The sequence below is a fragment of the Sorex fumeus genome, unplaced genomic scaffold, assembly GCF_029834395.1.
Source record: "Sorex fumeus unplaced genomic scaffold, SorFum_2.1 ptg000019l, whole genome shotgun sequence".
NCBI lineage: Eukaryota > Metazoa > Chordata > Mammalia > Eulipotyphla > Soricidae > Sorex > Sorex fumeus.
In genome coordinates, this window is record NW_026606076.1 from 23,900,252 (window position 1) to 23,911,641 (window position 11,390).

General features: G+C 44.1%; 1 protein-coding gene across 1 annotated transcript in view; it reads right to left on the reverse strand.

Moving 5' to 3' along the window:
• Nucleotides 1-9,784, reverse strand: part of LOC130022020 (zinc finger protein 420-like) — a 61,477-nt gene extending 51,693 nt beyond the window's left edge. The window contains exon 1 of the mRNA XM_056112743.1: nt 9,611-9,784. Coding sequence (XP_055968718.1) covers nt 9,611-9,784 — 174 coding nt within the window. The remainder of the gene's footprint in view (nt 1-9,610) is intronic.
• Nucleotides 9,785-11,390: the final 1,606 nt, after the last annotated feature.

Sequence of the window (11,390 nt, forward strand, 5' to 3'; positions counted from 1 at the left end):
ACTCGGTCAACCTGAGTTCAGTCCCTGACATCCCTAATACTGGCCTGGGAACCAACAGGAGTAACCCTTAAGAACTGTTAGGTTTGCCCAAAAATGAAAATACATAAGTACACAAAACATAGCATATATATATATATATATATATATATATATATATATCAAACCCTAGAATGGAGGCATGCATGGGACTAACAGGCAGCAAACCACATTGGTCACTTTTCAGCCTGGCTTGGCCTTTGGCACAGATCTACATGGTGTTTACTATTTGGGTGAATATTCGATTGTTAAGATTTTACTGCTCCTAAAGTAAAAATATCAAAACATTTACCCTCAATGTTTGTGTAAATCCAATGGAAAACTGAATACAATGAGTGCTGATATGCTACAGCGAGTGAAGTGCTTCCTTGCATGTGAGTGACCTGGACACAAATTATGGACAGCACAGCGGGATGTGGCTCCCATAACATAACGCAGAAGGGCCTGAAGAATGGAGGTTTGGCTGACTATCCAATGTCAAAAGGGTTCACTGCAGCATCATGGTTGATCTCGGCCATGATGCCCCGCAAACCAGGGTTTCTGAGCCAAGTCAGAGTCACAGCAAAGAATGAAACCATGGTGGGTCTTGACAGTACCCAGCAAAATGCATTTTTGTACCTATTTAATTCTTATTTAATTCCTTCCACCTTGCTTTATCACTAAGAAACATTATTTACCAGTTAACTTACTGGCAAGTCGAAATGCCAGGACACTGCCATAACCATGATCCAGGTGATCATCAGCAAGTACCTTTCACTTCTGGTACTATTATCACAGGAAGCTTTCACACATACCAGGATTATTTCCTTCCTTACTGTATCGATCCCTCACTCGTTGAAACTAAAATTGTTTTACCTAAGATTCATTTTCTGACCCCGGCATTGTAATTATGGAAGTGATTGCTCCAGCATAACTTTTATATTTACTAAATCTTGAGGGAACATGATGGTCTTCCTCTATTCCTTCCCTACAGGATTTTCTCCAGTATTCTCTTTAAAGGCCGCAGGTGCGAATAATGGGCTTCCCATGTTCTTACACATGTATAGTTTTTCTCCAGTGTGAATTCTCCTATGCATAAAAAGGACTGAGGATCCAGGAAAGTCCTTCCCACACTCCTTACATATATAAGGTTTCACTGCAAAATGACTTTTCACACGCTCAGTAAGGGCTGAAAACAAACTGAAGACCTTTCTACATTCCTAACACTTATGAGGTTTCTCTCCACTGTCAATGTTTCTGTTAAGAAAGCCATTCTAATTGCATGAAAATCTTCCTGCAGTCCTTACATATTTAAGGCCTCAATCCATGATAAATTTTTCTACACAAAGCAAAGCTCGAGTATGAGTAAAGATCTTCTCACATACTTACGTATGTTTTTTTTTTTCGAGTATGAATTTCCCTATGTTTAATAAGGAGTTAGGGCGAAATGAAGGCTTTGCCAAAGTCTTTACAAACATAAGATTTGTTTCCAGTATGAAAATTTCTGTGCTGCAAAAGGATTGCAAAATAAGCAAAGGTCTTGCCACACTCCTCACATATATATGGATTCACTGCAGTTTGTGTTTTCTTGTGGACAAAAAAGTTTGAATAGAAAGTGAAGACCCTCCCTCAGTAGTGACACGAATAATGTTTCATTTCTGTATGAACTTTGCTATGCTAAGAAAGACCTGAATAGGAATGAAAGGCCTTTATACTTACCTCACACATATAAGGGTTTTATCCAAAATGGAAATTGTGAAAACCAAGACTTCAGAAATAAGCAAAGGCCTTCCTAAATCGCTCACATATATAAGTTATCTCTCCAGTGTGACTTTTTTTTTGTGTACTAAGGCTTGTGTAATAAGCAAAGATTTCCCACTCCGTACAAGTATATGGTTTCTTTCCAGTGTGACTTTTTCTGTGCATACTAAGATGTAAGATTCAGATAAAGGCCATGACACATTCCTTACATGCATACGGACTATCTAGTATGAAATCGCCTGTGTATAAGGTATGAAGATCCACTGAAGGCCTCCCCACAGTCCTTACAATTAATCGGTTTCTCTCCTGTATGGATGCTCATAGTCCCACCGGGGTGAGGCTGGACTCAAAAGTTTATCCTCAGTGCTTACATTTCTGGGGATTCTGTCCATTATGGGCTTCTAAGGGAACGTGATGGTGCAGAGGACACAGGAAAGGTGTTCTTCCAATCGCCCTCAGAAGACATATCACCTGTCTCGGCATCCCCATGAGAATGAGGGAAAAATTGCTCAGTTGAGCCTTTATCACAGTGTGCAGGAAAAGATATTCCACCAGGGCTGGCTGCTTCCATGTAGAAGAGCAAAGAAGGATTCCAATTATCATTCTATTCCATGAGAGTTTTCATGTGAAAAGAAATCAAACTCTTCAGGTAGGTAACTGGTGGGGGAAGGGACAATGAGATTCACGGGGAAGTAATAAATCCAGATGGGGGTTAAAGCAGTAACTCCTGGGCTTAAGAGAGAAACTGGCCTAGGAGAAACCCAGAGAGATGGAGAAATGGAACAGGAGCAAAGGCTGGTAAGAATATCATAGAGCACAATCTGGACAATGCTCTACCCCTTGGCAACACGCTAACAGTGGACTCTCAGCTACAAGGAAAACATCAAGAGGGAGTTTTAGAAACATTATTTTAAACTGAGTATCAGGTTAGTACAGTGGGTTGCATGCAGTTAATCTTGGTACAATGTCCTGAATTCCAAATGGTCCCCTGAGCACCATCTGACTAATAGATGGATGGAATTTTGTTCTTTCCAATCATAAATGTTGTCTTTTTTTCCTTTAATATTAGTAAAGTGACATATGTGGGATCAAGGAATGTGACCAACCTTGTGAGTAAACAAGGTAAACGGAATGGCCTGCTGGGATGTGGGGAGCTTAGGAGTTGACTCATATTTCCACTTATAAAAATTTTTATAAAGGGGCCCCTTCCATCCTTTCAAACGATGTTCTGTGCAGAGTTAAGTTCATCTAAACTGTTTCCAATTGAGACCAGAGCAACTGTAGATTGGGATAGGTGTTGCTTGCACATGGCCGACCTAGGTTCAATCACCAGGATCCTCTGGAGTCTCCCGGAGCACCAACAGAAATAATACCTGAATGCAGAGCCAGGAGAACCCCCTGAGCATCACCAGATATTATAGGATAATATTGGTTTTCCCTTTCTCCATGGCCACTGGGAGCTTTTATTTGTTGATTGCCCCATCCTGTCAATTACCTTTGTCTCCTGATCAGACTTTGACTTGTAAATATTGTCTTTCTCTTCGTCTTAATGTCCTTTGCATAGTTAGCTATTTCAGAGCAATTGCTTTTTGTATGGGTACAGGAAGACAAGCCCGTGGCTTGGGAGTTGATTTCTCCAGATAAAATTACCTCCTGGACATCTGCTCTCTTAACTTAAGCCTCAGTTGCCCTTACTTCTTCAATCCACAAAGGCGGGGTCCTGATAAGGGACTGGAATGACCCAAGGCAAGTGGTGAGCTAGCTACTCTGGCATCAAAATGGGCCTGGCCAAAGTACCATAATGCTTATCTATAAGTTAAGAGCATAGTCATGGACAAATTGTGTCATAAATCAAAAAGTAATAAGTAGACTTGGACCTGCTGGAGTTAGGAATGATTTATCTTGCCTGAGCACTGTAGTCTGAGTCTGTGGTGAGAAGTCCCCAGGAGAGTCACCCTACAAGCCTGAAAGTGTCGATTGCTGTGTCCATACAGAATGGTAAATATTAAAGAAGTAAAAAAAAAAGTTAATTAAGTTGCTGATCTAAGGAGAGGAGAAAAACACCTTAAGGGCTGCTTTGCCCTCATGGGCTGCAGGTGATGGTGTAGTCTGGAAAACCATTTTTCATTGCACTTCCCGTGGGGAGGCGTGGTTGGGGGCATGGACAAAGAAGAAACAGAACGGCTTCAGGGAGACAGGGGGATTGAAGGAGACTGTGAGAAGAAAAGACACAAAATTAGAGGAGACTGTTGCGACTTAGAGAGAAGGCTGAGAGCTGAGAGTAAGAGTTGCTGGGGAGATTGGAGAGGAGTCATGGAGAGCATTGTAGAGCAAGTTATAGAGATGGTTGGATAGAGGTGGGAGAGACAAGAGACTAAATAAACTGCAACTAAACAGCAACCAGCTTGATCCTTGCTCTACTTTCGTTGGTCCAAGGCAATAGCTGACCAGGGTGGAGAAGTGGCTTGAGAGCACCAAACGTGGACAGCAAGAGAGAGCCACCTGGAGAGTCCAGGAACATCTGTTAACATGTAAATTTGGTTCACTCCCCCACTTCCCATAGGGTTCCCCAACCCCCCCTGCAGTGACTCCTGTGTGCAGAGTCAGGAGTAATCCCAGAGCACTTCTGGCTGTGACCCGAAAAAACACACACACACACACACACACACACACAAAGTGAATTGTGCAAGGCTGAAGTGATAGCACAGCAGGTCGGGCATTTACCTTGCATGCGAACAACCCACGTTTGATTCCCAGCATCCCATATGGTCCCCCAAGCACCGCTAGGAATAATTCCTGAATGCACGAGCCAGGAGAAACCCCTGTGCATCACAGGATGTGACCCCCCCAAAAAAAACACAATTGTGTGGTTAATCAGAAAAAAGAACACAACTTTCTCGATTAGCATAAAAAAATTTTATGATGGCTATAGATATAGCACAGACCATGAATTGCTTGTCTGACACACAGCTGATCAGGGTTCAATCCCTATAACCTCACAGGGTTCCCAATCCTAGCATTATCAATGAGAACAGAGCCGGGGTAAACCATATCTCCATCAGGTGTGGCCAACCAAAAGTAAATTAAAAAATTTATGTGCCAGAACTATGGTCTTGTAGGGTACTGGCCTTGTACATGGCTGACCTGTATACCCCGGCACCACACTGGGTACCTTTTGGTACCTTTTGGCAGGAATCACAGGGTAAAACCATATATATATATGTATTTGTGTATGTGTGTGTATATATATACATATATATATGTACATATATATATATATATATATATATATAATTTGTTCGCAAGTCAATCTCCACCAGCCAGTTTTGTAGAATGCAGGTTTGGGTTTTGGGGTTACAAGTGGCAGAAGTTTGGGCTTATCTGAGAGGTGCTTGGGGAACCCTGCACTGTACAGGAGACTGTACCATATCAGACTGCTTGCAAAGACACGTCCTGCATTCCTGGCCTATCTCTGACCACAGGAATTCAAATTCTATAGAAATAATGTGAACCTTGTGAGAAGGATACAGACGGGGGCAGGGATGAGGCCCAACTGTTAGAGGTCAGGGCAGGGCTGCTGGCACCTGGGGCCTCCCAGTGCAAACCTGAACCAGAAGTATAGGCTGCAATTTCAAAGGTTTGCAGGGACCCGAAAGAGCTGACAGTGAGTGGGAGGGCACTTGTCATGAACGCAAAAGACTTAACTTCACATCCTGAATTGCCAAGGAGCGATCCCAGATCACTGCTGGTTTTGGCAAAAGCCCACATAGCCATCCCCCTCCTACCCAAATAAAGGCAATGAGTAGGTATCTGCCAAGAGCAGAAGTGTAAAATCTGGTAATATATTCTGAACGGTCATTCCTCTGAGTTTATTTTGTTTTGGGCCCACATCCAGAAGTGCTCAGAGCTTACAGGCCAGGTTTTCAGACTATGATTTTACACCTATGGGTACATGATTTTACACCTATGGGTACCAGACTTTTGGTGGCTCTCTCCCTGTCTGCATTTGTTATTCTCAAGCCACTTATCACCCCGGACAGCTGTTGCTTTGGACCGGCGAAAGAAGAATGAGGGCCAAGCTGGTTGCTGAGTAGGTGCAGTTTATTCAATCCCTTGTCTCTCCCAGCTCTCTCCAACCGTCTCTCTAACTTGCTCTACAATGCTCTCAGAGACCCCTCTCCAATCTCCCCAGCCACTCTTACTCTCAGCTCTCATCCTTCTCTCTAAGTCGCAACCATCTCTAACTGTGTCTCCTTTTCTCTCAGTCTCCTTCAATCCCTCTGTCTCCCTGAAGCTGCTCTTTTTTCTTCTCTCACCATGCCCCCCAGTCACGCCTCCCCATGGGAAGCATAATGAAAATTGTTTTTCCAGACTTCCCCATCACCTGCAGCCCACGGGGGCAAAGCACACCTTAATGTGTGTTTCTCCTCTCCTTAGACAAGCAAATAACATTTAGCACAGTGGTTGGGTGTTTGCCTTGTGAAAGACCTGGCAAGCTACCTTTGACATATTCAATATGCCAAACACAGTAACAAGTCTCGAAATGGAGATGATACTGGGCCCGCTACAGCAAATCAATGAACAACGGGAGGACAGTGACAGTGACAGTGACAGTTTTACTTCCTAATATTTACCATTCTGTATGGACACAGAACTAGAAATTTTTAGGCTTGTGGGGTGACACTCCTGGGGACTTCTCACCACAAACTCAGACTACATTGCTCAGGCCGGATCAATCACTCCAAATCCCAGCAGGGTCAAGTCTAGTTATTACTTTTTGATTTATGACAGAATTTGTCCATGACCATGCTCTTAACTTATGGATAAGCATTATGGTACTTTGGCCAGGCCCATTTTGATGCCAGGGTAGCTAGTTCACCTCTTGCCCTGGATCCATCCAGTGATGCATCAGGACCCTGATTTTGGGGATCAAGGAAGTAAGGACAACTGAGGCTTAAGTCAAGAGAGCAGATGTGCAGCAGGTGATATTATCTGGAGATAATCAACTCCCAAGCCACAGGCTTGTCTTTGTAACTGTTTTACTATATGCATACAAAATGCAATTGCTCTGAAATCGCTAAACACACAAAGGACATTAAGGAGAAGAGAAAGACAATATTTAAAGTAAATGTCTGATCAGGAGATAAAGGTAATTGAAAGGTTTGGGGGCAATAAACAAAGACAAGCTCCCAGAGACCAGGGAGGAAGGGAAAATCAATATTATCCTATAATACCTGGTGATGCTCAGGGGTTTCTCCTGGGTCTGCACTCAGTTGGTGCTCCAGGAGACTCCAGGATCCTAGGGGTTGAACCTAGGTTGGCCATGTGAAAACAACACCTTACCCTGATCTACAGTTGCACTGGTCTCAATTAGAGACAGTTTAGATGAACTTTACTGTGCACAGAATGTCGTTTGAAAGGATGGAAGAGACCCCTTGGTGAAGTATTTTATAAGTGGGAATATGGGTCAGCTCCCAAGCTTCCCACATCCCATCAGGCAATTCCATTTAACTGTGATTACTCACAAGGTTGGTCACAGTCCTAGATTCTACCCATGTCACTTTAATAATATTAGAAGAAAAATGGCAACATTTATGATTGAATAGAGCAAAATTCCATCCATCTCAGGGTGGACAGTGCTCAGGGGGCCATTTGGAATTCTGGGCATTGTACCTAGATTGACTGCATACAATCCACTATACTAGCCTGATACTCAGTTTGAAATCATGTTTCTGAAACTGCCTCCTGGGGATTTCCTTATAGCTGAGAGTCCACTGCTTGTGTGTTGTCAAGGGGTGAGCATTGTCCAGACCGTGCTCTCTGATGTTCTTACCAGCCTTTGCTCCTTTTCCATGTCTCCAACTCTCTGGGTTTCTACTAGGCCAATTCCACTCTTTATCCCCAGGGCTGGCTTCGGAATCACTACTTTCACCCCCATCTGGATTTATTACTTCCCCAAAGAAAATCATTGTCCCATGCCCCACCAGCTACCTACCTGCAGAGCTTGATTTCTTTTGACATGAAAACTCTCATGGCATATACTACTAATTAGAATCTTTCTCTGCTCTTCTACAAGGAATCAGCCAGCCCTGGTGGAATATCTCTTCCTGCATACTGTGATAAAGGCTCAAGTGAGCAATTTAACCCCCATTGCCATGGGGATGCTGAAACAGGTGGGATTTCTTCTGAGGTTCATCAGAAGATCACCCTTCCCATGTCCTCACCACCATCACCTTCCCTTAGAAGCCATACTGGACAGAATCCCCAGAAATGTAAGCACTGAGGACAAACTTGAGTCCAGTATCACCCCGGTGGGAGTATGTGAACATCCACACAGGAGAGAAACCGGTTAAGTGTAAGGACTGTGGGAAGGCCTTTAGTGGATCATAATAACTTATACAAGGGAAATTTCATACTGGAGAGTTCCTATGCATGTATGGAATGTGTCGTGGCCTTTATCTGACTCTTACAACTTATTATGCACAAAAAATTCACACTGGAAAGAAACCATATGCATGTATGGAGTGAGAAATCTTTGCTTATTCCACATGTCTTAGTACACAAAAAACTCACACTGGAGAGATAACTTACACATGTGAGCAATGTAGGAAAGCCTTTGCTTATTCCTGAAGTCGTAGTTTTCACAATTTCCATTTTGGAGAAAACCCTTATATTTGTGAGGTAGGTGAAAAGGTTTTTTATTTCTTCTCAGGTCCTTCTGAGCATTGGAAAGTTCTTACAGTAATTACACATTATTCGTGTCACTACTGTAGGAGGGTCTTCACTTTCTATTCAAACATTTTTGTCCACAAGAAAACACACTGAAGTGAATCCACATATATGTATGGAGTGTGACAAGGCCTTTGCTTATTTCACAGGCCTTTTGAGGCACAGAAAATTTCATACTGGAGACAAACCTTGTGTTTGTAAAGTCTTTGGCAAAGCCTTCAGTTCCCCCTAACTCCTTATTAAACATAGGAAAACTCATACTAAAACAAAACATATATAAGGGTGTGAGAAGAACTTTACTCAATCCTCAAGCTTTGCTGTGTGTAGAAAAATTTATCCTGGATTGAGTCCTTATATATGTAAAAACTGATGGAAGATTTTCATGCAAATAACATAGCTTTCTGAACAAGAAAATTCACAGTGGAGAGAAACCTCATAAGTGTAAGGAATGTAGAAATGTCTTCAGTTTGTCCTCAGCCCTTCCTGTGCATGGGAAAAGTCATTTTGCAGTGAAACCTTATATATCTCAGGAGCATGGGAAGAACTTTTCTGGATCCTCGGGCCTTATTATGCATAGGAGAATTCATACTGGAGAAAAACTATATATATATATATATATATATATATATGTATGTAAGAATGTGGGAAGCCCATTATTCGCACATGAGGCCTTTTAAGAGAATACTGGAGAAAATCCTGTAGGGAAGAAATAGATGAAGACCATCATGTTCCCTCAGGCTTTAGTAAATATAAAAGTTATGCTGGATCAACCAATTCCATAATATCAATGGCCGGGGTCAGAACAGGGACTTTAGGTAAAATAATTTTAGTTTCAAGACGTGGGTGGGGGATTTATACAAAAGTACAGTAAGGAAGGAAACAATCCTGGTACGTGTGAAAGCTTCCTGTGATACTAGTACCACAAGTGAAAGGTGCTTGCTGATTATCACCTGGACCATGGTTATGATAATGTCCCAGTAGGTGGACTTCTAAGTATGTTAACGGATAAATAATGGTTCTTAGTAATAAAGCAAGGTGGAAGGAATTAAATAAGATGGAAATAGGTACAAAAATTGCATTTTGTTTGGGTACCGTCAAGACTCACCTTGGTTTCATTCTTTGCTTTGACTTTGGCCTTGCTCAGAGGCCCTGGTTTGCGGGGGTTCATCAACCGCGATGCTGCGGTGAACTCATTTGACATTGAATAGATAGCCAAATCTCCATTCTTCAGGCCCTTCTGTGTTATGTTCTGGGAGCCACATTCCGCTGCGCTGTCCATTATTTGTGTCCAGGTCACTCACATGCAAGGAAGCACTTCACTCTCTGCAGCATATCAGCACTCATTGTATTCAGTTTTCTATTGGATCTACACAAACATTGAGGGTTACTGTTTTGAGACTTACACTTTGGAAGCAGTAAAACAATCTAATATTCAGCCAATGGTAAACACCATGTAGATCTGTGCAAAAAGCCAAGCCAGTCTACAAAGTGACCAGTGTGGTTTGCTGCCTGTTAGCTCCATGCATGCCTCCATGCTGGGGGTTGGTCTGTATTCTGTGTTTTACGTACTTAATTATCTATTTTCATTTTTGGGGAAACCTGACAGTCCTTAAGGGTTATTCCTGGTGGTTCCCAGGCCACTATTGGGGATGTCAGGGACTGATCTCAGGTTGACCGAGTTCAAAGAAAGTTCCCAACCCACTGTACTACCCCTCAGGCCACTGTTGGTTTGAAATATTGGTTCTGAAACTGCTTCCTGGGGTTTTCCTTGTAGGCATGAATCCACGGCTCTCGTGTTGTTAAGGGGTAGAAGCCTTTCCTCCTGTTCCAGTGTCTCTCTGGCAATCTGTGTTGTTACTAGATCAGTTCCTCTCTGCATCTCCAGAGCTGGCTTCAGAGTCACTATGCAATACAGGGTCGGGGAACTTTTTTCTCCAGACGCCCACTTTGTGACTTCACACTCTAACAACCACTTCTCTGTTCCTTTATGCGATCCAATTCCACTTGCAGTAAAATCTAGTTCCACTTTTTTGGTCACACCCAGCGGTGTTCAGGGGTTTCTCCTCTCTCTTCTACACTCCTGGTCCTGCTTTGGGGACCCTATAGAATGCAGATGATTGAACCTGGGTCAGCTGCGTGCAAGGCAAATGCCCTGTCCACTGTGCTATCGTTCCAGCCAGCCAGCCAGCCAGCCAGCCAGCCAGCCAGCGAGGCTTACACATTTACCTGCATTTCCTAGTTGTTCTCTGCGCAGCTGGTGTCTGGCCCTTTAAGGCTGCTTGCACAAGCGGAAGTGACATCGCAGCAGGGCATTCAGGTATTTGCGTGCAAGAAGCTGGATCCGGCCTCCACTTGTTATGCAGGTGAGGGGCGAAGTGGCTGTCCCGCGTGGAAGGGGTCTGTGAAGGCCGGTTTCGTGGCAGGACACTAGCGGCCTCCCTTGAGCGCCAGCCCCACCCTCCCGGTCTCCGCGCTGAGGGGCGGGGCCAGGCCACCTTGGAGGCCGCTTTCGCGCTCTTTTTTCAATCCTTTCCCGAGAACCTGGCGGTTCCTGCAGCGCGGGGGGACGCGGAGCTTTGGTGAGTGCAGTGGGGGCTCTACTGGGGCGCAGGGGTCACAGGTGTGAGTGCGTGTTTCTGGGGATCCCCTACAGCCACAGTCGCCTTCAGCTCCGCCGGCGGGCAGTGGCGAATGGGCGCGCGCCGGGGGCTGCAGAGCGTCGGGGCTGGGCCGTCCTGACCCTCCCAGCACAGGACTGCGCTGGGCCCTGTCCTGGACGCTTTGGCCTGTACCTCCCTGCTATAGAAGCTGCAGATTCACCTAGAGGACCGGAGAGATAGCACAGCGGTTAGGGCGTTTGCTTTGCATCTTGCCCACCAAGTTTG